The sequence below is a fragment of the Pan paniscus genome, chromosome 11 (genome assembly GCF_029289425.2).
Source record: "Pan paniscus chromosome 11, NHGRI_mPanPan1-v2.0_pri, whole genome shotgun sequence".
NCBI classification, from domain to species: Eukaryota; Metazoa; Chordata; class Mammalia; order Primates; family Hominidae; genus Pan; species Pan paniscus.
This window is the reverse complement of record NC_073260.2, coordinates 10,872,492-10,898,868: the sequence shown is the minus strand read 5'-3', so window position 1 is coordinate 10,898,868 and position 26,377 is coordinate 10,872,492. Positions and strand designations below refer to the sequence as shown.

The following is a 26,377-nucleotide window of genomic DNA, read 5'->3' as shown; positions in this document are numbered from 1 at the left end:
TGACCCGCACCAGCAGTCTTAGCTACTCAAGAGGCTGAGGAGGGAGGATCGTTGGAGCTCAGGAGCTTGAGGTTGCGGTGAGCTGTAATCATGCCACTGCACTCTAGCCTGGGTATATTATATATAATATGTATGTATAAAAATGTGTATATTTATTTATGTTTATTTATTTATGTTTATTTTTTGAGATAGAGTCTCACTATTTCACCCAGGCTTGAGTACAGTGGCACAATCATGGCTCACTGCAGTCTCGAACTCCCAGGCTCAAGCGACCCTCCCACCTCAGCCTCCTAAGTAGCTGGAACTACAGGCATGTGCCACCATGCCCGGCTAACTTTTAAAAATGTTTTGTAGAGATGGTGTCCCTTATGTCGCCCAGGCTGGTTTGAAACTCCAGGTTCCAAGCAATCCTCCCACCTCAGCCTCCAAAAGTGCTGAGATTACAGGCATGAGCCACCATGCCCGGTGATTTTTTTTTTTTTTTTTTTTTTTTTGAGACGGAGTCTCACTGTGTCGTCCGGACTGGAGTGCAGTGGCGGGATCCCTGCTCACTGCAACCTCTGCCTTCCAGGTTCGCGCAATTCTGTCTCAGCCTCCCGAGTAGCTGGGATTACAGGTGCCTGCCACCACGCCTGGCTAATTTTTTTGTATTTTTAGTAGAGATGGGGTTTCGCCCGTTGGCCAGGCTGGTCTGGAACTCCTGACCTCAAGTCATCTGCCTGCCTCAGCCTCCCAAAGTGCTGGGATTACAGACGTGAGACACCGTGCCCAGCCCCCCACCTTTTTTTTTTTTTTAAGAGATGGGGCCTCCCCATGTTGCTCAGGCTGGTCTCAAACTCCTGAGCTCAGGTAATCTTCCCACCTCAGTCTCCCAAAGTGCTGGGATTACAGGCATGAGCCACCACGTCTGCCACCCCCCACCCCCAAATTTTGTTTACAGTTAATATTGCAAAGGCCTCCTCTACATGCTTTCTTGTCTTTCCAATCCATGCTCCGCAGTTTTGGAGTTGGAGTCTCGCTCTATCCTCCAGGGTGGAGTGCAGTGTTGCAATCTTGGCTCATGGCAACCTCTGCCTTCCAGGTTCATGCAATTCTCATGCCTCAGCCTCCTGAGTAGCTGGGATTACAGGCATGCACCACCACACCCGGATAATTTTTGTATTTTTAGTAGAGATGAGGTTTCCACATGTCTGCCAGGCTGGTCTGGAACTCCTGACCTCAGGTGATCTGCCTGCCTCGACCTCTCAAAGTGCTGGTATTACAGGCATGAGCCACTTTGCGCTTGGCCACTATTTTTTTTTTTGAGATGGCGTTGCGCTCTGTCGCCCAGGCTGGAGTGCAGTGGTGCAATCTTGGCTCACTGTAACCTCTACCTCCTGGGTTTAAGTGATTCTCCTGCCTCAGCCTCCTGAGTAGCTGGGACTATAGTCGCTGGCTGCCATGCCCAGCTAATTTTTGTATTTTTAGTAGAGACGGGGTTTCACCATGTTGGCCAGGCTGGTCTCAAATTCTTGACCTCAAGTGATCAACCTGCCTTGGCCTCCCAAAGTGCTGGGATTACAGGTGTGAGCCACAGCGCCCAGCCTAGAGTGAAATACTGAAAACCCTCTCATGGTTTTCCAGGCTTCTGAGGGATGAAGTCCAACACCTTAGGCTGGCTTATCAGACGCTGCATAGTCTGGTCCTGCTGACTTTGGCAGGGTTTCTCTCATCACTGGCCCTGTAACACTTCAAGGGACTGCAGTGATGATGCTTCATAGAATATGCAGTATTCTCTTGTACCTGCATGTGGTACCTGTGTACCTACTGCACTCTGTTTAGAATTCCCTTTGCTGCTTGTTTGGCGAACTTCCACTCATCTTTCATGGCTCAGTTCCAATACCATCACCTCTGGGAACCATCTCCTGCCTGCCCCAGGAGGACTGGGACCTCCTTTTCCTGTCCTCTTTTCCTTGAACCTGTATATACTTTTTATTTTTTTTTTTTTGAGACAAGAGTCTCACTCTGTCACCCAGGCTGAAGTGTAGTGGTGATTTTGGCTCACTGCAACCTCCGCCTTCCAGGTTCAAGCAATTCTCCCTGCCTCCTCCTCCCTAGTAGCTGGGATTACAGGCACACACCACCATGCCCGGTTAATTTTTGTATTTTTAGTAGAGACGGGGTTTCGCTATGTTGGGCAGTCTGGTCTTGAACTTCTGACCTTAGGTGATCCGCCTGCCTCAGCCTCCCAAAGTGCTGGGATTACAGGCGTGAGCCACCGCAGAGTCTTAAATGGTTGGGTTACAATGAGGATTAGGAAATCTATCAATTATTCAACAGAGAGACAATGAATGGATCAAGGGATTGGGGAGCTCCCTGACATTACAGAACAAATTCAGTATGCAGTATACTGTGAAAGCGAGGCGGAAAAGCAGGTTTTGTTTGCGAGTCTGACTTTAGGATTGCAGGTGAAACACTTGTGTGACCCTGGAGCTGTGTGGCTAAGGTGCTGCGGGGTCACTGGAGAAAGGTCAAGGGACTGTGGCCCAGTTGGCCCGGAGGTGGTTCAGGTCTCCCAGATTCCAGGGCGGCATTATGAGCCACGTGACAGACCTCCCCTGACTGGCTGACAGTGAAGCATAATTGAGAAGATGGCGGACCAGCAAGGACCTCATCAGAATAGGTCTGTACACAGAGCGGCATAGAGAGTGCAGGAGGGTAGTAGACCGGGCGCGGAGGCTCAAACCTGTAATATAAGCACTTTGGAAGGCCGAGGCGGGTGGATCATGAGGTCAGGAGATGGAGACTATCCTGCCCAACACGGCGAAACCCCGTCTCTACTAAAAATACAAAAAAAAAATTAGCCGGGCGTTGTGGCGGGCGCCAGTAGTCCCAGCTACTCGGGAGGCTGAGGCAGGAGAATGGCGTGAACCCGGGAGGCGGAGGTTGCAGTGAGCCGAGATCGCGCCACTGCACTCCAGCCTGGGCAACAGAGCAAGAATCTGTCTCAAAAAAAAAAAAAAAAAAAGTGCAGGAAGGTAGTGAACAGCAAGGGGAATGCCGACTCTTTCTCCTGTTGGGGCCAAGACAGGCGATGTGGGCAGGGGAGAGAGGCCGGGGAATGCGCAGAAGCCGACTCCATCTCTGCATTAATAGTGGACTAGGGGCAGGGCTGGATTTTCGGATGCAGTGTGCAGCTCCCAATAACTAGTTCCATGGGTCCTCTGTGAGCCTAGTTTCCTGGTGGGTACCGAGGGGAGCGCGTCGGAACCGTACGCTCCTTTGAGTGAGGGGAATCCGGGAGGATCCAAGGCAGGGGAAACAGGGCCGAGCGGGAAAGGCCTTGAATGGGGGGCGAGACCCGGCCAGGCCCGCTGGACGCGTAGCACGTCTCCTTGGTGACGGGACGCGTGGCCCGGAAGTGGGCGGCCCTTCTGGCGGGGCGGGGCATCTCTGTGACGCTAGGGGCTGGGCCTCGATGGCGAAACCCAAGCGGCTCCCGGGGGGGTTTGAACTGGCCAATGGGCGAGCTGCCGACCGGGTGTCTGAAAAGGAGGCGGAAGCGGGGAGGAGCCGCCGCCAGAGCCAGACTGCATCCGCCGCGGCGTCTCCATGGCACAACCCTGGCCTCCGACTTCAAAGACTACATAAGGCGGCGTTTCTGGGCGCAGCCGTGTCGCTCCTGGTGAGAGGCCGCCGGCAGGCGGGATCCAGCGCCCTCCGGGGCACCGCGGGCGAGACCGTCGTCTTCGCACCTCCGGCGCGGTCGACCCCGCAGGGCCGTCGGGTCCTGGGTTCCCCGCCGCGTCGCGCTCGTCCCCCTCCTGTCAGAACCTGGGCCCCCGCCCCGCCCACCGGCGCGGGGCCTCTCCTCCTCCCGCTAACGGGCGGTCGGCCGCCTCCTTCCTCTCCTGGCTACCACGGTGCTCTGCCCCTCTGCCGCCCGCGGGCAGGGCTTCGCCTTTCTCTCTGTGGGCAGAAAGCGGTACCCTCCTGCCTGCTGGTGGGTGGCCGTCCCTTCTCTGCGCCGACAGAGGCTCTCCCTCGCTCTGCTGCCCGTCGGCGGCATCGCCCCGACCGCCTCGTCCTCTCCTCGGGCTTCCACATGGCAGTCACTTGTCCGCCCTCCGTAGGCAGCGCTGTCCCCCGGGTACCGTCTCCGTGTCGCCAGGGCCCTCGCCCGGGGGGGGGGGTCCCGCCCGCCCCCTCCCAGCCCGGCGTCTATCCTGCTCAGAACTCTGTTCGGTTTTCCCTCGCGGCGGGGCGCCCGGGGCCCGTGCAACCTCCGCGCCTCCCTCCTTTAAACACTATTGGTCCTCTCGGGCACCTGTTCTTCCGGGAACGCCCCTTCTCCTAGGAGACAGTTGTCCGGCCCCGCCCCAGCATCCCCGCGGCTCCCTGCGCGGTTCCGGCCCTCTGGGGCCCACTTGGGGCCGAGCGGTTCTCACCCGCCCTCTCCGCACGTCTGCCGGCGCCTCAGGTTTTCCCCGGTAGCCACCGGCAGTCCTCCGCGTGGGACCCGGGCGCGGTGGTCCTTTCCCTCGCCGTTCTGCCCCATCCCCTCCCCTTCCTCCCCTCTGCCCCCAGGTCGCTCAGCCTCTACTATTTCCCCCTACCTTGGCAGGACAGTTGCTGTGCGACTTGGACAGTAGAGGAGCGCCTCCCAAGTTTTCATCCAACTGCCAACCCCAAAGCTTCCACCCTTCTCCCCTCAGAGAGCACGTTTGATGCCGGGCCCCTTGAGAGGCTCATTGACAAGCCCGCCCCTCTGGGTCCCCCTGAGCAGAGCCTGCTGACCCAATTGCCCACCTTTGCGGCTTTGATGCCTAGCCATGTCTGCCTCATCCTCAGGCGGCTCCCCCAGGTATTGCCGATGTGGGAGGCGCCTGCGCCGGAGGGCAGGGAAAGGTGGCCAGGGGTCCCCAGGGCAGGCTCGCCTGAGGCTTCCAGCTTCCTGATTGTGTTTGCTGAAAGTCTGGACCAAAACGTTTAAAAATCGTTTTTAAAGGGAAGGGGGAACGAAATATATACACAATCCTAGCTCTACCTCCCTCGCTCCTTCCCTCCCCAGATGTCACAGCTTCCTGGAAGCAAACAGGGTCGCTCTTGTTGTCTTTATATAATAGAGTACTAGGGTCAGAGCCTTTTTGAAGGGAGTCGAGGTGTAAATAAATAACATGTAGGAGGTGGATGTGGCAGTTAGCAAGATAATGGAATCCAGGAGGTTTGACAAGAAACCCACTGAGAGATTTCCCAAAGCTATTGGCTTTACATGAACAATGTTCTAAATGATTAGGGAAAAAAGCCTGTCTTCTCAGTTTTGGTATTCCTTGGCTAAAGGATCAGTAGAGGTCTATATATATGTATATATATTTTTCCCCCTCTTTTTAAAATCACGATGTAATACACATACAGCAAAACGCATACCAAAGTGCTCAAGTATTTTTTTCCTTGCATTTTGATGTTGCATTATTTTCCCCAAGTGTTTGTAAAGAGGGCAAGATGATAATTTGGGACCTCCTGGTCTCTGCCCCACCCTCCCTGCCACCCCCTGGTCGCTCAGCCTCTCTGATCTCCCCCCACTTTGGGGGGCCAGGTGCGGTGGCTCATGCCTGTGCAATCCTAGCACTTTGAGAGGCCAAGGTGGGTGGATCACCTGAGGTCAGGAGTTTGAGACCAGCCTGACCAACATGGTGAAACCCCGTCTTTACTAGAAACATAAAAAATTAGCTGGGCATGGTGGCACACGCCTGTAATCCCAGCTACTCAGGAGGCTGGGGCAGGAGAATTGGAGAATTGCTTGAACCCAGGAGGCAGAGGTTGCAGTGAGCCAAGATTAGGCCACTGCACTCCAGCCTGGGCGACAGAGCGAGACTCTATCTCAAAAAAAAAAAAAAAAAAAAAAAAAAAAAAAAAAAAAGCAATGAGGTAGATCAGATGGTTATTCCAAGACCCTTCCCATCCTGGAGTTCTTGGATATACTGCTGAAAGATTTTGGAGCAAATAAACTTTTGCTCTCTCTCTTTTTTTTTTTTATTTGGCTGTCTTTGCAGATCTGGTGATGGAGCTGTACAGTATATGTGTAAGCAAAGTGAATTACACATGGCATTAAAAAAAAAATCCCCTGCTGCTTAAGAGCTTAAAGGATAGCAAGTGGAATATTTTGGGAAATAGATACTTTTTTATTCTCTTAGGGGAATATTTGAGCCTTAATTTGATGAGTGTGCGTCACAGTGACCTCTCGTGCCTGAGCCTAATGCTCTTTGAAAAATTTTTTTTTTCTTTTTTGTTGTTGTTTTGAAATGGGGTCTCCCTCTGCCACCTAGGCTGGAGTGCAGTGGCGTGGTTACGGCTCACTGCAGCCTCCACCTCCCAGGCTTAATTGATTCTCCCACCTCAGGCTCCCGAGTAGCTGGGACTACAGACAAACACCACCACGCCCAGCTAATTTTTGTACGTTTTGTAGAGATGGGGTCTTGCCATGTTGCCCAGGCTGGTCTCAAACTCCTGGGCTCAAGCAATCTGCCTGCCTTGGCCTCCAAAAGTGCTGGGATTATAGGCATGAGACATGGCTTGTGGCCACTAATGCTCTATTTTTGTCATTCACTCACTGCATCTTTCTCCAGGGCCGTCTCTGCTCCAGGCACTGTCCTGGGTGCTTCTACCCTTGGCCAAACCAGCGCCTTGGCTGCTGTTCATGTGCTGCTTGCTTTTTGTCATCTGGCAGGATGTCAGCTAGGCTTTTCAGCAAGGGTCATAATACATGTGATGTGACGATATGTTAAAAGTCCAGCCTGCAAATGCCTGTCACCCTATTTCCATCCCACTGCTGGGCACACCACGCACATCTGGTGCTCATCTCAGGGGAGTGAAGGAATTCCAGGCTGGTTTTCCTAGCCATGAACATGTTAGCTACCGTAGTCAGTGTGTAATTTCATGAGATCTGAAATATAAGATTGCCCTAGTTTTCTGCTTACAATCTGGTTCTTGTGCCTGGGTGCAGGTTTCCATCGTGTGGGAAGAACGGAGTAACGAGTCTCACGCAGAAAAAGGTCTTGAGAGCACCTTGTGGCGCACCCAGTGTAACTGTGACGGTAGGTGATGCACTCACGTAGCAGCCCTCTTTGGTCACCTTGCTAAAAATGCTTTTGCACACCGTTTCTAGGAGGTGCCTTACCCTGCTGGGCACCATCGCCGCCCAGTTGCTCTGCTAGGTGCTGTTGTGCATACCCTGCTGATTTTTAATTATGATCATCATTTTTGCCTGTGGTAAGGCTGCCGGGTGTGAGGAAATTGTCTTAGACTTATTCTTCCAGCCAAATCCTAAAATCTTGAGATTTTTAAAATAAAGGAAAAGAAAAAGAAGAGAAAAAAAAAAGTTTAAAGAATGAGGGGAAGGATAAGAGCTGGTGGTGGTTGAGGGGTTTGTAGCTGCGGTTCTGCCTTGCTCATGTTTTCTTTAGAATCTAGACAACCTTCTTATCTTTAGGATTTCCTCCAGCTTTCTGTTTTCCTGTTCTTTGATCTGCCTGCTCTCTGATTTATTCTGCACCCTGAGCATTTTGTGTTTCCCATGCCAATCTGCATGCCCAGTTGAGATCACTGTGTAGAAGGATCCGCCTGCTTTCCGCTGTGCTTCACTAAATCCAAGGAGGAGCTGTGCATTCCAGCAGGTTTAGAGGAGATCCAGCCCTAAGGACCCTGGGGCCGGCGTCTGGGATCTGTTCTAGAACGGGTGGGTCTTGCAGACCCTCTCTTGAGTGGACCAGAATCTCCCTTGTGGTCTTCTGCTGGGATCTCTGCAGGAGCCTGCTGAATGATACTCCCTCCTTACTCCCTGCCTGCATGCCAGTAGTTGGTAGCTGTCCTGCTCGCTTGGTGGCTAGACTTTTTGGTGGCCCCCAGAGGCTGTGAGCTCTGTTTTTATGCTGTTTGCTCATCCACAGATCAACCATTTTTGTGTTGTCCTCCCCCACCTGCCAGAAGCCAACCATGAAGGACCGCTCTTCAACTCCCCCCTTACATGTTCACGTGGATGAGAACACCCCTGTCCACGTCCACATAAAAAAACTCCCGAAACCATCAGCGACCAGCAGCCAGGTAGGAGCATGCCAGTGGGGCGAGGTAGTAGCTGTGGATCTGAGTGATCCTGCTAAGCCCAGCCTCCTCGCACTCTGACTCCAAAGGTTTGGGAGACAAACACACTCTTTCGGAGGCCGGTTTCCTGGTTAGAAGGTAGGCAGGCCTGTCATCCAGGAGCAGCAGCAGTAACATTAGTCAGAAGAGGCACTCTGCCAGTCGGAGAGGGATGTCGCTAGCGTGGCACCGTGGCCAGCTGGGTGTGGAAGTGACCCTGGGTTTGTCCCTTTCCACAGAAATCTCACAAGCGAGGAATGAAAGGGGACACTGTGAATGTGCGGCGGAGTGTCCGGGTGAAAACCAAGGTACCTTGGATGCCCCCTGGAAAATCATCTGCCCGGCCTGTGGGATGCAAGTGGGAGGTAGGCTCACCCTTGCCCAGGCTTTTCTTCTCGGACTGCTCAGATCCTAGCAGGCCTCAGCCTCGGTATGATTCAGGGTCAGCTATAGCTACTGGAATGTCCTAACAGACCCCATTTACTGAGGGCCTTGCTAAACCCTGAAACTGTGTGAATCTTCTTGAGTTCTTATGATACTGCTGTGTGGAAAGTCCTGCTGTCCAAAGGCAGAGATGAGGAACCAGACCTCAGAGAGAAGTGATTTTCCCAGAGTCACAGAGAAGGTAGCAGAGCTGGAGTTAAGATTCATTCTAGAGGCAGTACTCTTAGCCTCTCTGCTTTGCTTTTGAGGAGCCACATCACATGTATTTTCCTTTCTTTTCTTTTCTTTCTTTTATTTTTGAGACAGAGCCTTGCTCTGTTGCCCAGGCTGGAGTGCAGTGGCATGATCTTGGCTCACTGCAACCTCTACCTCCCAGGTTCAAGTGATTCTCCTGCCTCAGCCTCCCTGGCAGCTGGGACTACAGGCGCCCGCCACCACTTCCGTCTGATTTTTTTATTTTTAGTAGAGATGGGGTTTTACCGTGTTGGCCAGGCTGGTCTCGAACTCCTGACCTCAGGTGATCCGCCCGCCTCGGCCTCCCAAAGTGTTGGGATTACAGGCGTGAGCCACCGCAGCCAGCCTATTTTTCTTATAGTTTATTACATTAGAAATCTTTCATACCAGCAGTGAAAAGAAAAAAAAAATAGAAATGAAAAACAAAAGTAACTCCTTGAAGTTTATAGTCATACCTCATAAAACTATGTCAAAACTGACTCATTGATTTACCAGACAAAGGAGACTCCTTTCCCTTAGAGACAAAGGGAGTATGGGGCCTTCTTAGGATTAAATGGAAACTGCTCTGACCAGTACAATAAATTACAAGGATTGAAATTAGAATGCTGCCTTACATTTTTTACTACATATACTTCACTAATAATCAGTGAAATGTGAATTAAAAGCCGCAGTATTTTTTTTTTTAAACAAAAAGAGCTTTTTTCTTGAATGGAAAAAGTTTAAAAAATGACAACTATCTCCTGCCATCAAGCATATGGGATACCAATGAATCTTTTTTTTTTTTTTTTTTTTCCGAAATGGAGTTTCGCTCTTGTTGCCCTTGCCCAGACTGGAGTGCAGTGGTGCGATCTCGGCTCACCACAACCTCCGCCTCCTGGGTCAAGCGATTCTCCTGCCTCAGCCTGCTGAGTAGCTAGGATTACAGGCATGCACCACCATCCCGGCTAGTTTTGTATTTTTAGTAGAGATGGGGTTTGTCCATGTTGGTCAGGCTGGTCTCGAACTCCCGACCTCAGGCGATCAGCCCACCTCAGCCTCCCAAAGTGCTGGGATTACAGGTGTGAGCCACTGCACCCGGCCCGAATCTTTTAAAACGTTTTTTATAGGACTGTGAACCTGATTCAGCTGTTCTGGAGTCAGTTTGGCAGCACTTGTCTAAACATTGATTCTGTAATTTTTCGTCTAGGAAGTTGTCCTAAAAACATCATAGAAGAGTTCAGGGATTTTTTTTTTTTTTTTTTTATTGAGACGGAGTCTCGCTCTGTCACCCAGGCTAGAGTGCAGTGGTGCAATCTCGGCCCACTGCAAGCTCCGCCTCCCGGGTTCACACCATTCTTCTGCCTCAGCCTCCCGAGTAGCTGGGACTATAGGTGCCCGCCACCACGCCCGGCTAATTTTTTATGGTAGAGACGGGGTTTCACCGTGTTAGCCAGGATGGTCTTGATCTCCTGACCTCATGATCCGCCCACCTCAGCCTCCCAAAGTGCTGGGATTTTTTGTAGATTTTTTGCTATAGCATTGTTTGTAACAGAAAAATTGGAAGCAACCTAAATGTCCATCAGGAGAGTGTTGGTTAAATTATAATACATCTGGCTGGGCGTGGTGGGCTCACACCTGTAATCCCAACACTTTTAGGAGGCCCAGGAGGGAGGATCGCTTGGGCCCAGGAGTTTGAGATCAGCCTGGGCAACATAGTGAGATCCTATCTCTACAAAAAATAAAAAACTAGTTGGGCGTGGTGGCATGCGCTTGTAGTTCCAGCTACTCAGAAGGCTGAGGTGGGAGGATCGCTTGAGCCAGGGAGGTTAAGGCTGCAGTGAGCCATGATCATGCCACTGCATAGCCTGTGTGACACAGTGAGACCCTGTCTCAAACAAAACAAAACAAAAGAGAAATATGATACATCCATACAATGGAATACCATGCAGCCTTGCAAAGACTGAGGTAGAGGCTGGTTGCCGTGGCTTATACCTGTGATCCCAGCACTTTGGGAGGCCAAGGCAGGAGGATCACTTGAGCCCAGGAGTTCAAGACCAGCCTGGGCAACACGACGAGACCCTGCCTCTACAAAAGATAAAAAATTAGCTGGGTGCAGTGGTACGCACTTGTAGTCCTAGTTACTTGGAGGGGAGGTTGAGATTTCAGTAAGCTGTGATTATGTCACTGCACTGCAGCCTGGGTTACAGAAAAGGACTCTGTCTCAAAAACAAAAAGATTGAGACAGATATTTATGCATGATAATGAAGCATGGAGATGCACAACATATAACATTTGGCTGGCCCTATTTGTGCAGAAAATGGGCATCTGTGTCCATGTATAAATGCATATGTTTGTATGTGCAGAACGTTTTCTGGGAGAATATGTTTATATCTACAGAACGTTTTCTAGGAGAATATGCAAGTAGTGGTAAGCAGTGATTGCCTCTGAGGTATGGCAAGGTTTAATGCTTTATTTTTATTTATTTATTTACTTTTTGAGAAAGAGTCTCGTTTTGTCACCCAAGCTGGAGTGCAGTGACGCAATCTCGGCTCACTGCAACCTCCACCTCCTGGGTACAAGCGATTTTCCTGCCTCAGCCTCCCGAGTAGCTGGGATTACAGGCATGCACCACCACACCTGGCTAATTTTTGTATTTTTAGTAGAGACGGGGTTTTGCTATGTTGGCCAGGCTGGTCTCGAACTCCTGACCTCAAGTAACCCGCCCACCTCAGCCTCCCAAAGTGCTGGGATAACAGGTGTGAGCCACCACCACGCACAGCCAAAAATGCCTTTTTTTTTTTTTTTTTTGACACGGAGTCTTGCTCTGTCATCTAGTCTGGAGTGCAATGGTGCAATCTCAGCTCACTGCAACCTCCACTTCCCGGGTTCAAGCAATTCTTCTGCCTCAGCCTCCCGAGTAACTGGGACTACAGGTGTGCACCACCACGCCTGGCTAATTTTTGTATTTTTAATAGAGATGGGGTTTCACCATATTGGCCAGGCTGGTCTCGAACTCTTGATCTCGTGATCCGCCCGCCTTGGCCTCCCAAAGTGCTGGGATTACAGGCGTGAGCCACTGTGCCCAGCCCAAAAATGCCTTTTAAAAAAATAAAAAGCCTTGGTAGTTTTGGTTTTTTTGTTTTTGGTTTTTTGAGACGGTGTCTTGTTCTGTTGCCCAGGCTAGAGTTCAGTGGCATGATCTCGGCTCACTGCAACCTCCACCTCGCAGGTTCAAGTGATCCTCCTGCCTCAGCCTCTGAGTTAGCTGGGACTCAGGCATGCACCACCACACCTAGCTAGTTTTTGTATTTTTAATAGAGATGGAGTTTCACCATGTTTGCCAGGCTGGTCTTGAACTCCTGACCTCAAGTGATCTGCTCGCCTCGGCCTCCCAAAGTGCTGGTATTACAGGCGTGAGCCACTGTGCCTGGCCTCCTTGGTAGTTTTCAAAGTACACATCACAGAGATGCTGCTATGAAAAATTTTCCTGTTGACATGGGTTGCTAGGGGTAATAATCCCCTCTGGAAAGCATAATGCCACTTCCAGCCCCATTGCCAAATCCTAGAGATGGAAGGTCCCAGAGAGGTGATCTGCCCAGGTTCTCTCAGCACCTGAAACAGTAGCTGTCTTTTCTGCTTTCATTCTTGTGTCTGCCCCTTTCCACTTGCCAGTGGCTTCCTGTGGCCCTGAGAGGCCCTAACTCAACCCTGTCCTTCATGGACGGAAGGGGAACAGCCCCTGGAGGTGGAAGTTTGAGGAAGATATGGAAATGAAGACCAAAAGCTGCTGTATGCATGTGGGGTTCTTGTTTGATATCTTACAACTCCTGGAATATAAGATCAGCTTTGGGAGAAAGAAGGTCTAGGTTTTTTTCTTGCCTCTATTGCTAAAAGTGATCAGCCGGGCGCGGTGGCTCACGCCTGTAATCTCAGCACGTTGGGAGGCCAAGGCAGGTGGATCATGAGGTCAAGAGATTGAGACCATCCTGGCCAACGTGGTGAAACCCCATCTCAACTAAAAATACAAAAATTAGCTGGGCATGGTGGCACGCTCCTGTAGTCCCAGCCATTTGGGAGGCTGAGGCAGGAGAATTGCTTGAACCCTGGAGGCGGAGGTTGCAGTGAGCTGAGATTGCGCCACTGCACTCCAGCCTGGTGACAGAGCGAGACTCCGTCTCAAAAAAAAAAAAAAAAAAAAAGATCTATTTTTATTTAGGGAAATTTGAAAATACAGAAAAATAATCAGCTACTCAATTCTGGCTGCTATTAAGTTTCAAAATTTCTTGTTGAAAAGTACAGGCCCAGGAGCAATGGCTCACTCCTGTAATCCCAGCACTTTGGGAGGCCGAGGCAGGCAAATCAACTGAGGTCAGGAGTTTGAGACCAGCCTAGCCAACATGGTGAAACCCCGTCTCTACTAAAAATACAAAAATTACCCTGGCGTGGTGGTCGCGCCACTAATATCAGCTACACAGAAGGCTGAGGCAGGAGAATTGCTTAAGCCCATGAGGCGGAGGTTGCAGGGAGCCAAGATCGCGCCCCTGCACTGCAGCCTGGGCAACAAAGCGAGTCTCCATCTCAAAAAAAAACAAAAAACAAAAAAAAGGGAAAAGAAAAACGAAAAGAGGACTGGCCGGGCCTGGTGTCTCACGCCTGTAATCCCAGCACTTTGGGAGGCTAAGGCAGGCGGTTCACCTGAGCTCAGGAGTTGGAGACCAGCTTGGACAATGTGACGAAACCGTATCTCTACCAAAAATACAAAAAATTAGCCCAGTGTGGTGGTGTGCACTTGTGGTCCCAGCTACTTGGGAGGCTGAGGTGTAAGGATCGGTTGAGCCTGGGAGGCAGAGGTTGCAGTGAACCAAAGTTGTGCTACTGCACTCCAGGCTGCTTGACAGAGTGAGACCCCATCTCAAAAAAAAAAAAAAAATGGAAAAGTGCAGGGATGTACACCCATCAGAAGTGTATTGCTCCATGAATTTTCACAAGCTGAAGGTACTTGTGTAACGATCACCCAGCATCCTAGAAGCTGCCCCTGGCTTTTGTCTATGTCACTCCCTCCCCATCACAAGGAGTAACTAGTCACACTTTCTCATATATATATATATATATATATATATTTGTCATTTTAAAAAATATATAGTCATGTGGCCGGGCGTGGTGGCTCACGCCTGTAATCCCAACACTTTGGGAGGCCGAGGCAGGCGGATCACAAGGTCAGGAGATCGAGACCATCCTGGCTAACACGGTGAAACCCCGTCTCTACTAAAAGTACAAAAAATTAGCCGGGCATGGTGGCGGGCACCTGTAGTCTCAGCTACTCGGGAGGCTGAGGCAGGAGAATGGCGTGAACCTGGGAGGCGGAGCTTGCAGTGAGCCGAGATTGCACCACTGCACTCCAGCCTGGGTGACAAGAGCGAGACTCCATCTCAATTAAAAAAAAAAAAAAAAAATATATATATATATATATATATATATGTAGTCATGTATCAATTAACAATGGGGATATATTCTGAGAAACATGTTGTTAGGCACTTTCATCATTGTGCAAACATCATGGAGTGTACTTACACAAACCGAGATTGGTAGAGCCTGCTACACACCTGGGCTGTATGGTATAGCCTATTGCTCCTAGTCTACAGACCTCTACAGCATGATGCCGTACAGAATACTGTAGGCAACTAACACAATGGTAAGTATTTGCATATTGAAACGTAGTAAATATAGAAAAGGTACGGTAAAAATACAGTGTTTTGGGACCACTGTCATATATGCAGTCCGTTGCTGACTGAAATGTTACGTGGCACATGACTGTTTATACATTTTCCTATTTTTGTCATTTTAAGTATTAAAAGTAACTTCTTTTCTTCTAAAAGTAATATATATACCTGGATGTGGTGGCTCATACCTGAAATCCCAGCACTTTGGGAGGCCAAGGCGGGCTTATCACCTGAGGTCAGGAGTTCAAGACCAGCCTGGCCAACATGGTGAAACCCCACCTCTACTAAAAATACAAAAATCAGCTGGGCATGGTGGTAGGTGCCTGTTATCCCAGCTAGTCGGGAGGCTGAGGCAGGAGAATTGCTTGAACCTGGGAGGCTGAGGTTGCAGTGAGCTGAGATGGCACTACTGCACTCCAGCCTAGGCGATGGAGTGAGACCCTGTCTCAAAAAAAAAAAAAAAGCAAAGTGTTTCCAGCTTTGCATAAAGTTTCCTGAAGCATATATGCATTTTAAAATATTTAAAAAAAATTTAAAAAGCTGAGACTACAGGCACCTGCTACCACGCCCGGCTAATTTTTTTGTATTTTTAGTAGACACGGGGTTTCACTGTCTCGATCTCCTGACCTCGTGATCCGCCCGCCTTGGCCTCCCAAAGTGCTGGGATTACAGGCATGAGCCACCGCTCCTGGCCCTAAAATATTTTTTATACTGACGTATTTAAAAAGTATTGTATTTTTTTAATACAATACTTTCCAGGTATTGTACCATGTGCATTTATAATATTTTTCTACATCATCAAAATAACTGATTACTCCTAAGAGCATTTCTTAATATCATACAATATCTGGTCCTTTTTCAAATTTACCCACTTGTTTCTACAATACCTTTTCAGCAGATTCATCTACCTTTGTAACTAATCCACTATCAGCTATTCATATTCATTTAAAAGACTTTTGACATATTTCATTTCTACCCTAGGTATAAAAAAATGTACTGCCCTAAACTTTTGCCAACTTTGGGTATTATTAATGTTTTTGCTGATTTGTTATATTATTTCCTTATGAGTATTGTTATTTTTAGACACAGGGTTTCACTCTGTCACCCAGGCTGGCATGCAGTGGTGCTGTCATAGCTCACTGCAGCCTTGAACTCCTGGACTCAAGGAATCCCCTGCCTCAGCCTCCTGATTAGTTGAGATCACAGGCATGTGCCACTACACCCACCTGATTTTTTTTTTTTAGAAGGAGTTTCGTCCTGTTGCCCAGGCTGGAGTGCAATGGCGCGATCTTGGCTCACTGCAACCTCCACCTCCCGGGTTCAAGCGATCCTCCAGCCTTAGCCTCCTGAATAGCTGAGATTACAGGCATGCACCACCATGTCCAGCTAATTTTGTATTTTTAGTAGAGACGGGGTTTCACCGTGTTGGTCAGGCTGGTCTCAAACTCCTGACCTCTGGTCATCCACCCGCCTCGGCCTCCCAAAGCGCTGGGATTGCAGGTGTGAGCCACCGTGCCCAGCGCTAGCTAATTCTTTTACTTTTATAGAGACAAGGTCTCGCTATGTTGCTGAGGCTGGTTTTGACTTCCCGCCTCGGCCTCCCAATATACTGGTTTTACAGGGTATCCAGCCTATGTTCTTTATTTTAAACTTAACATTGTAGCCCAAGCTTTTAATTTTGATGTTGGGAATTCTCCAAAACCATCGTTTAAACATGGATAGGTAATGTTCCATCACGAGGGTTCAGAGTATGTTCTTCCTGGGGTCCCCGAGTTAGCTGTTACAGCTTTTCCCGTCTAATCAGTAAATAAGCCTCCAGTGGTGGAACTTGTGGTCAAGGTTCTGCCTTCTGAGTTCATGTGTTTCTCCCTCCTCTACATCAGAATCCACCTCATTGCCTGGAGATCACACCACCATCTTCAGAAAAGCTGGTCTCAGTGTTGCGGTTAAGTGACCTCTCTACAGAAGATGATGACTCAGGTCACTGTAAAATGAACCGTTATGATAAGAAGATTGATAGTCTAATGAATGCGGTTGGTTGTCTGAAGTCTGAGGTGAGGGAGGTAGGGGGCTGGGATAGCTACTACCCTGAGGATGTGCAGGAGCACCCAGGTGGATTTCCTGCCTGGTCCCTCAGCCTGCGTCTGTAGGCCTTCAGGCCTCCTCTGCAGGGTTGCCCCGGGCTTCAGTTGCCTGCCCCGGGAGGTAGCTGGGGCAGCATGGGATCCCATCCCACCAACAAGGGCCCTCTCTATTGAGCACGTAGCTGTCCTGGTGCTCCACATGGGTGGTCCAATTTGAATTTTTACAACAGCATGTGAAGCCAGTGGTGTTACTGTCCTCATTACAGAGATGAAATACCTAGGAAACTAGGGTCTATGCCTTCCGCTTTATATAAGGTTTAACAAAAACAGGCCGGGCATGGTGGCTCACGCCTGTAATCCCAGCACTTTGGGAGGCGGATCCCCTGAGGTCAAGAGTTCGAGACCAGCCTGACCAACACGGTGAAACCCTGTCTCTACTAAAAAACAAAAATTAGCCATGCGTGGTGGCGTGCACCTGTAGTCTCAGCTGCTCAGGAGGCTGAGGTGGTAGAATTGCTTGAACCCAGGAGCCAGAGGTTGCAGTGAGCTGAGATTGTGCCATTGCACTGTAGCCTGGGCGACAGAGAGAGACTCTGTCTCAAAAAAAAAAAAATATATATATATATATAAATAAAAAAATTAACAAAAACAAAGCCCCAAAGAGGCCAAGGAAGTTTGTCCTCAGTTGCTGTGCTGTCTCTTGGGGTGGGATGTGACAATGGAATTGGAAATAGAACCTGGAAGTCCAAGGTCCCCAACTAGGAAATTGGCAGAGTTGTCATTAAAATCCAGGCCTCAGACTTGGATTGCTATGTCAGCCTATGTCTTCACTGCTAACACGACCTGTGTCTTTAATCCTCCACCCTGTACTCGAGGTCCAGGGAACCTCCTGGAGAACCTAGGGCTGGCTGCCTAGAATAGGCCCTTCTTGGCCAGGCGCAGTGGCTCATGCCTATAATCCTAGCACTTTGGGAGACTGAGGAGGGCAGATCACTTGAGGTCAGGAGTTCAAGACCAGCCTGGCCAACATGGTGAAACCCCATCTCTACTAAAAATACAAAAATTTGCCAGGCACACGCCTGTAATCCCAGCTACTTGGGAGGCTGAGGCAGAAAAATCACTTGAACCCAGGAGACAGAGGTTGCAGTGAGCTGAGATCGTACCGCTGCACTCCAGCCTGGATGACAAGAGTGAGACCCTGTTTCAAAAGAAAAAAAAAAAAAGCCCTTCTTCCCCTATAACTCAAAGTGCAAGAGCCTTTTTGTGACATCTCTCCTCCTATGGTGTGCCAGCCAAACCACGGTTTGCAACCTGGCTTCGTTCCCAACCCACAAGTCACTGGGGCTCTCTGTACTGAGTTTCCTCATCTACAAAAAGAGAATCAGCATCTCCCAGGAGAGTCAGTCTTCATGGCAGTTAACTGAGATTGCACCCATAAGGCCCTGGCATGCAGCCTGTGTAGTTCTCAATTGGAAGGCCCCTTATTTTTTTGTTTTTGTTTTTTTTTTTTGAGATGGAGTCTTGCTCTTGTCGCCCAGGCTGGAGTGCAGTGGGCACGATCTCGGCTCACTGCAACCTCTGGCTCCTGGGTTCAGGCGATTCTCTCCTGCTTCAGCTTCCAGAGTAGCTGGGATCACAGGCATGTGCCACCACATCTGGCTAATTTTTGTATTTTCAGTAGAGATGGGGTTTCACCATGTTGGTCAGGCTGGTCTCGAACTCCTGACCTCAAGTGACCTACCCACCTTGGCCTCCCAAAGTGCTGGGATTACAGGCGTGAGCCACCACGCCCGGCCGGGGCCTTATTTTGGTCCAAAGCATTGAGCCTAGCAATGTGGCATAGAGGAAGGACCTCCCTTCAGTGGCCCCTGCCTGGGTCCTCCTGCACAGGTCAAGATGCAAAAAGGTGAGCGCCAGATGGCCAAAAGGTTCCTGGAGGAACGGAAGGAAGAGCTGGAGGAGGTGGCCCACGAACTGGCCGAGACTGAGCACGAGAACACGGTGTTGAGGCACAACATTGAGCGCATGAAGGAGGAGAAGGACTTCACCATGTAAGGTGGCTCCTGCCCTGTCCCCGCTGATCTATTCCTCCCTGCCAGGCTGCCCTGAGCCCTGGGCAATAATGGAAAGCAATGTAGGAGGTGGGCACAGGCACTGTGCCTGTGCCCTGGAGCCTGTTCAACAGTCACACAATTAATTACAGTTAATTACCTGGTTGTGCTTATGATTTGTACTATGAGGGAAAGGGAGGACCCCGTGGATTGTGGTGTGGGACTGGGTAGCAGGGAACTGTTTCTGGAACAAGTGATATTTAAGGGGTGTCCTGCAGGATGGTTAAGCATTCGGCAGGTGGGTGCTAGGGAAGAAAGCACGCTACTCAGTGGGAACATCTTATGCGAAGGCCCCAAGGTGGGAAGGTGTTTGTAGCTGAGAAATGGAAGGCAGGCCAGAGTGGGTGGGCAGAGGATAAGGGGGCCACATAGGTTGGCAGGGGGCTGGCTCTCAGCAGCCACTTTGAGGCATTTGCATTGAGGGCATTTGGAAGCCATGGAAAGGATTTATTTTATTTAATTAATTTATTTGGCCGGGCGTGGTGGCTCACGCCTGTAATACCAGCCCTTTGGGAGGCCAAGGTGGGCAAATCACAAGGTCAGGAGTTCGAGACCAGCCTGGCCAACATGGTGAAACCCTGTCTCTACTAAAAATACAAAAATTAAGCCGGGCGTCGTGGCGGGCGCCTATAATCCTAGCTACTCTGGAGGCTGAGGCAGGAGAACTGCTTGATCCTGGGAGGCATCTCAAAATTTTTGAGATGGAGTCTCGCTCTGTCATCCAGGCTGGAGTGCAGTGGCGTGATCCTGGCTCACTGCAATCTCCGCCTCCTTGACTAAAGTAATCCTCCTGCCTCAGCCTCCCAAGTAGCTGGAATTACAGGTGCCCACTACCATGCCCGGCTAACTTTTGTATTTTTAGTAGAGATGGGGTTTTACCTGTTGGCCAGGCTGCTCTCGATAACACCTGATCTCAAGTGATCTGCCCGCCTCGGCTTCCCAAAGTGCTGGGATTACAGGCATTAGCCACTGTATCCAGCCTACAGCCATGGAAAAGTTTTAAAAGCAGGGAGGTGGCCTGACTAGCCTTGGCTGCAGCGTAGAGAAGAGGTAGAAGGGCTCAAAATCGTATCTGAAGATGGTGGGTAGGAGGGCGTGACAGTGGAGGGGGGCAGTGCAGATATGACAATGGTGGCTGTTTGAGAGAAACAGGGCCACAGGTAGCTAATGTCTCCTGGTGTGGAGGCCCTGGTCTGGTGCCCAGGCAGATGTAACTTCTGGCCCTGGTCCTTTCTGAAGGCCACCCAGGCCAGAAGGGCTGTCCCTGCCCCCTCCCCCACTTTTCCCTGACCAGAGGTGAGCCCCCTAGGGCATTGTGAGGCAAGCCTTGGATCTGTGGGATGCGGGGGCCTGGGAGGGCTCACAGAGCCCTGTCTTTCTGGCCCCAGACTTCAGAAGAAACACCTACAACAGGAGAAGGAGTGCCTCATGTCCAAGCTGGTGGAGGCGGAAATGGATGGGGCTGCGGCTGCCAAGCAGGTCATGGCCTTGAAGGATACCATCGGGAAGCTGAAAACGGTAGGTGGCAGGTGGCAGGACCCCAGCCATGGAACTGGCCCAGGGAGGGGGCAGCTGCAGGCTGGGCAGGGTCTTTACGCGTCATCAGGCAGACTTTATGACATCTTCAGGCTGGGGGAGGGCATGCTTAACTAGGCCCCCACCCACCACTCTCTCTTCCCAGTCCTTGACCCTTGAAGATGACCTCTGGTCACCAGGGCCTCTGAGGAGACCTCATCATGGGTCACCTGGGATCACAGTGAGTCAAGGCATGTGGTTGATTCCTGCAAGTATCAGCCACCAGCTCTTGTCATCCTCCTTTGCTTCCTCCAGGAAGTCTGCCCTGACTGTGCTCACCCACACTGAGCCTTCCCACCCCTTTCTCCACCTTTGCTCGGAGCAGGCTTAGCTCCTGCTTGTCCCTTTAGGTCCACCGCTTCCAGGAAACCTGCCCTTGATCACCTTGGCACTGTACACAGCCTGGTTCTCCTTGTCTGGGCTTTCTGGCACCAGACCTCTTGAGTGCCCACGGGGCCTGCTTCTTCCCTTCTCCCCCTGCATCTGTAAGACTGGCTACTTGTCTTCCAGGAGAAACAAATGACCTGCACGGACATCAACACCCTGACAAGGCAGAAGGAACTTCTCCTGCAGAAGCTGAGCACATTTGAGGAGACCAACCGCACCCTCCGAGACCTCCTGAGGGAACAGCACTGCAAAGAGGTGAGCTTGGGGCCTGGCTCTTTCCCTCCAGCTCTGCATGCCCATCCTCTCTGAGCCTTTCTCCTTGTCTGTAAAAAGAAAATAAGATTGGTGCCCGACCTGAGAGGGCCTTAGAGAGATGTAATGAAATTGTTCACATGAAGTGCTCAGCATCCAGTAGACAAGTACCATCTTAGATGCTGTTGAATCCAAGCCAGGCAGCACCGGAACGACCTTGAAAGTCAGGAGAGGGGCAGTGGGGAGTCAGGGAGGGGTTCAGCCCAGGGCAAAGAAAAGAGAGTTCCAGACCTGAGCTTTTTGTTCAGTAAGAGAATGATTAATGGCTGGCAGACACAAATCGTGTGGTCTCATTTTGTTTTCTTAAAATATGTTCTCTGAGGGTGGGCATGGTGGATCACTTGAGGTCAGGAGTTCGAGAACAGCCTGGCCAACATAGTGAAACTCCGTCTCTACTAAAAATACAAAAATTAGGCTGAGCGCGGTGGATCATGCCTGTAATCCCAGCACTTTGGGAGGCCGAGGAGGGTGGATCACGAGGTCAGAAGTTCGAGACCAGCCTCGCCAACAGAGTGAAACTCCATCTACTAAAAAAATACAAAAATTAGCCAGGTGTGGTGGCGTGCGCCTGTAATCCCAGCTACTCTGGAGGTTGAGGCAGGAGAATTGCTTGAACCTGGGAGGCGGAGGTTGCAGTGAGCTGAGATCGCGCCACTGCACTCCAGCCTGGGTGACAGAGCGAGATTCCATCTTGGGGAAAAAAAAAAATTAGTCAGCCAGGTGTGGTGGCAGGCACCAGTAATCTCAGCTCCTCAGGAGGCTGAGGCAGGGGAATTGTTTGAACCCAGGAGGCAGAGGTTGCGGTGAGCTGAGATTGTGCCACTGCACTCCAGCCTGAGCGACAGAGTGAGACTCCATCTAAAAAAAAAAAAAAACATGTCTGGGCCGGATGCGGTGGCTCATGCCTGTAATCCCAGCCTTTGGGAGGCCGAGGTGGGCGGATCACCTGAGGTCAGGAGTTCGAGACCTGCTTGGCCAACGTGGTGAAACCCCATCTCTACTTGAAAAATACAAAAATGAGCCTGGCCTGGTGGCAGGTGCCTGTAATCCCAGCTACTCAGGAGGCTAAGGCAGGAGAATCACTTGAACCTGGGAGGCGGAGGTTGTAGTGAGCCGAGATTGTGCCATTGCACTCCAGCCTGGGGAACAAGAGCGAGACTTCGTCTGGAAAAAAAAAAAAAAGTTGTCTGAACTTTATATGTTAGCAAATATAGTCGACCCTCTGTATCTGTGGGTTCTGCATTCGTGGATTCAGCCAACCTTGGATTGAAGATATTTGGAAAAAATTACATATTTACTGAACACGTATAGACTGTTTTTCTTGATATTATCCCCTGAATCATATAACAACTATTTACATAGCATTTACCTTGTATGAGGTATTATAAATAATCTAGAGATGATTTAAAGTATATGGGAGGAGGTACATAAGTATATACAAATACTGTGCCATTTTATATCAGGGACTTGAGCATCTTTGGATTTTGGTATCCACAGAATGTCCTGGAACCAGTCCTCCATGAATACCAAGGGATGACTGTATTTCTTTTCTTATTTTGATAGTCAAATAAAAATTAATGATGTACAACATGTTTTGACATACGTACACAATGTAGAATGGCTAAGTCAAGTTAATCAACATATGCATTGCCTCACATACTAAGATATTTGTGGTGAAAACACTTAAAATTATCTCTTAGCAATTTTCAAGTATACACATCAGTAACTATAGTCACCATGTTGAACAATTTCTCCTTGTCTAACTGAAATCTTATATCCTTGACCAATATTTCCCCAATGCCCCCCAGTTCCATCTCTGGCAACCAGCATTCTGCTTCTGTGAGTTCGACTTCTTTTTTTTTCTTTTTTGAGATGGAGTCTTGCTCTGTCGCCCAGGCTGGAGTACAGTGGCGTGATCTCTGTTCACTGCAACCTCTGCCTCCCGGTTTCAAGTGATTCTCCTGCCTCAGCCTCCTGAGTAGCTGGGACTACAAGCGTGCACCACCATGCCTGGCTAATTTTTGTATTTTTAGTAGACACAGGGTTTCACCATGTTGGCCAGGATGGTCTCGATCTCTTGACCTTGTGATCCGCTCACCTCAGCCTCCCAAAGTGCTGGGATTACAGGGGTAAGCCACTGCGCCCGGCTGAGTTCAACTTCTTTAGGTTCCACATATAAATGAAGTCATGTGGTCTTTCTGTGCCTAGCTTATTTCACTGAGTATAATATCCTCTAGTTTTGTGCATGTTGTGAAAGGATTTCCTTTTTGAAGGCTCAGTAGTATTCCATTGTGTATCTCTACTGCGTTTTCTTCATTCATCTGTTGATGGACACTTAGGTTGATTCCGTATCTTGGCTATTGTGAATGATGATATATTAGCAAATATTGCAGAAAAGACTGACAGTATAAATGGTTGTCTCCTGCTTGGTTCTAAGCAAAGAGATGACAATAGTCTCAAAATGCCAGTGCTAATGAAATGGTGACATTCTTCTTATTTTTGCTTTTTTATTTGAGACTGAGTTTCACTCTTGCCCAGGCTGGAGTGCAATGGCACAATCTTGGCTCACTGTAACCTCCACCTCCTGGGTTCAAGTGATTTTCCTGTCCCAGCCTGCCTAGTAGCTGGGATTACAGGTGCATGCCACCACACCGGGCTACTTTTTGTAGTTTTAGTAGAGACGGGGTTTCATCATATTGGTCAGGCTGGTCTCGAACTCCTGACCTCAGGTGATCCACCTGCCTCGGCCTCCCAAAGTGCTGTAATTACAGGCGTGAGCCACCACACCAAGCCCTGTTTTTTTGTTTGTTTCGTTTTGTTTTAACATTGTCAACCTTGTTTTTATCTTTTTTTTTTTTTTTCTTGAGACAGAGTCTTGCTCTGTCGCCCAGGCTAGAGTGCAGTGGCACGATATCGGCTCACTGAAACTTCTGGCCTCCCGAGTTCAAGTGATTCTTCTGCCTCAGCCTCCTGAGTAGCTGGGATTACAGGTGCGTGCCACCATGCCCAGCTAATTTTTGTATTTTTAGTATAGACGAGGTTTCACTGTGTTGCTCAGGCTGGTCTCGAACTCCTAAACTCAGGCAATCTGCCCGCCTCGGCCTCCCAAAATGCTGGGATTACAGGCATGAGCCACCGCGCCCGGCCTTATCTTTAAAAATTAATATATTGGCCAGGTGCAGTGGCTCATGCCTGTAATCCCAGCACTTTGAGAGGCCAAGGCAGGTGGAACACTTGAGGTCAGGAGTTCGAGACCAGCCTGGCCAACATAGTGACACCCCACCTCTACTGAAAATACAAAAATGTGATGGGTACCCGTAATATCAACTACTCAGGAGGCTGAGGCAGGAGAATTGCTTGAACCCAGGAGGGGGGAAGTTGCAGTGAGCCTAGATTGTACCACTATACTCCAGCCTGGGTGACAGAGCGAGACTCTGTCTCAAAAAAAAAAAAAAAAAAAAAACCTGTTAATATATAAAATAAGGCCAAGTGTGGTGGCTCACACCTGTAATTCCCACACTCTGGGAGGCCGAGGTGGGAGAATTGCTTGAGGCCAGGAGTTTGAGACCAGCCTGGGCAACACAGTGAGACTTCATCTGTACAAAACATTTTAAATTTAGCCAGGTGTGGTGGCACACACCTATAGTCCTAGCTACTCGGGAGGCTGAGGTGGGAGGATTGCTTGAGCCTTGGAGGTCAAGGCTACAGTGAGCTGAGATTGTGTCACTCACTCAGGCTGAGTGACAGAGTTAGACTGTCCCCCCCAAAAATTATATATATATATAACAAGTAATGTAAAGTGGTATACTCACTGCCCAGCATTTTTTTTTTTTTTTTTTTTTGAGACAGAGTCTCGCTCTGTCGCCCAGGCTGGAGTGCAGTGGCGCAATCTCAGCTCACTGCAACCTTCCCCTCACGGGTTCAAGAGATTCTCCTGCCTCAGTGTCCCGAGCAGCTGGGATTACAGGTGCCACTCCCGGCTAATTTTTGTATTTTTAGTTGAGACGGGGTTTCACCATGTTGTCCAGCCTGGTCTCAAACTCCTGACCTCAGGTGATCCACCCGCCTCAGCCTCCCAAAGTGCTGGGATTACAGGCGTGAGCCATTGCGCCCGGCCACTCACCGCCCAGCTTTTAAAATAAGTGTCTACATAGTTGAATCCCTTTTGTGTGTCATTTTGCAATAACCTTGTCTCCCTCCCCTCAGAGGGAAGCTTTATTAATTTTTTTGTTTGTTTTGATACAGAGTCTCACTCTGTCACCCAGGCTGAAGTGGCACAATCTCAGCTCACTGCAGCCTCTGCCTCCTGGGTTCAAGCGATTCTCCTGCCTCAACTTCCTGAGTAGCTGGGATTACAGGTGTGCATCACCACACCTGGCTAATTTTTTGTATTTTTAGTAAAGATAGGGTTTTGCTATGTTGGCCAGGCTGGTCTTGAACTCCTGACCTCAGGTGATCTGTCTGCCTTGGCTTCTGAAATTGTTGCACTCCAGCCTGGATGACAGAGCCAGACACTATCTCAAAAAGGAAAGAAAGCCAGGTGTGGTGGCTCACGCCTGTGATCCTAGCACTTTGGGAGGCCGAGGTGGGCAGATTGCCTGAGCTCAGGAATATGAGACCAGCCTGGGCAACACGGTGAAATCCCATCTCTACTAAAATACAAAAAAATTAGCTGGCATGGCGGTACGCTCCTGTAGTCCCAGTTACTCAGGAGGCTGAGGCAGGAGAATCGCTTGAACCCGGGAGGCAGAGGTTACAGTGAGCCAAGATCACGCCACTGCACTCCAGCCTGGGTGACAGAGTGAGACTCCATCTCAAAAAGGAAAAAAAAAAAGCCTCTTGCTCTAGCCAGTTTTCTCCTTTTTTGGTTTCTTAGCTTCTGTCATCCTGGAGTCCCATCTTCAATTGGAGATGAAGGGTCAGCTAATTTGAATTCCCACCCAAAAGTGGTGTTTTGTGCTTAGTCCGGGCTCAGCTCCTTGGTGCCCATCTGTGCTCAGGGCTCCCTCACCATCTCGGTGCTTGCTGGGTAGTGCTCAGTGTGGTGGGGAACTGCTCTGGTTCTGGAGTCCGAGTTGGCTCCAGGGCCCAGTACTACCCCTTCCAGCTGTGTGGCTTCACTTGCCTTCACTTCTCCCAGCCTTAGTCTCCTCCTCTGTGAGATGGGGGTGGTGATAGTGCATGGCTCTTAGAGTAGGGGGCTTTGGTGAGTTCATGCACATAGGATGGCAGAAGAGTTGGTCAGTGGTTTCAGTGCCCCAGGGGAGGCCTGGAGGGCAGTGAGAACAGCCTCAGGTTCTGCATCCGTGGCCAAGCCTTCTGTCCCAGGTTCTTTGCCTCTTGTTGCCAGAGAAACCATAATACTGTCTTTTATCAGTTCCTAGGTGCCCAGGAAACTTTGGGAACCAGAGAGCCC

At 49.8% G+C, this 26,377-nt stretch overlaps 1 protein-coding gene across 20 annotated transcripts in view; it reads left to right on the top strand.

Annotated features, from left to right (window-relative positions):
• Positions 1-2,217: 2,217 nt before the first annotated feature.
• The window catches only part of ODF2 (outer dense fiber of sperm tails 2), a 45,922-nt gene continuing 21,762 nt past the window's right edge, over positions 2,218-26,377 (top strand). Inside the window, exons 1-8 of one of the 20 annotated variants that reach the window (XM_003822328.6) lie at positions 2,435-3,664; positions 6,983-7,073; positions 7,963-8,079; positions 8,355-8,423; positions 16,376-16,546; positions 18,467-18,627; positions 20,076-20,205; positions 20,773-20,904. In XM_003822328.6, the coding sequence (XP_003822376.2) occupies positions 3,501-3,664; positions 6,983-7,073; positions 7,963-8,079; positions 8,355-8,423; positions 16,376-16,546; positions 18,467-18,627; positions 20,076-20,205; positions 20,773-20,904 (1,035 nt within the window). In that variant the 5' untranslated portion in view covers positions 2,435-3,500. Of the gene's footprint in view, positions 3,665-3,805; positions 4,130-4,339; positions 4,470-4,608; positions 4,844-6,979; positions 7,074-7,925; positions 8,080-8,354; positions 8,481-16,375; positions 16,547-18,466; positions 18,628-20,075; positions 20,206-20,772; positions 20,905-26,377 lie in introns of those variants that run through there. The other 19 variants (XM_008975847.6, XM_034929196.2, XM_055117167.1 and 16 more) reach the window with 19 other exon arrangements.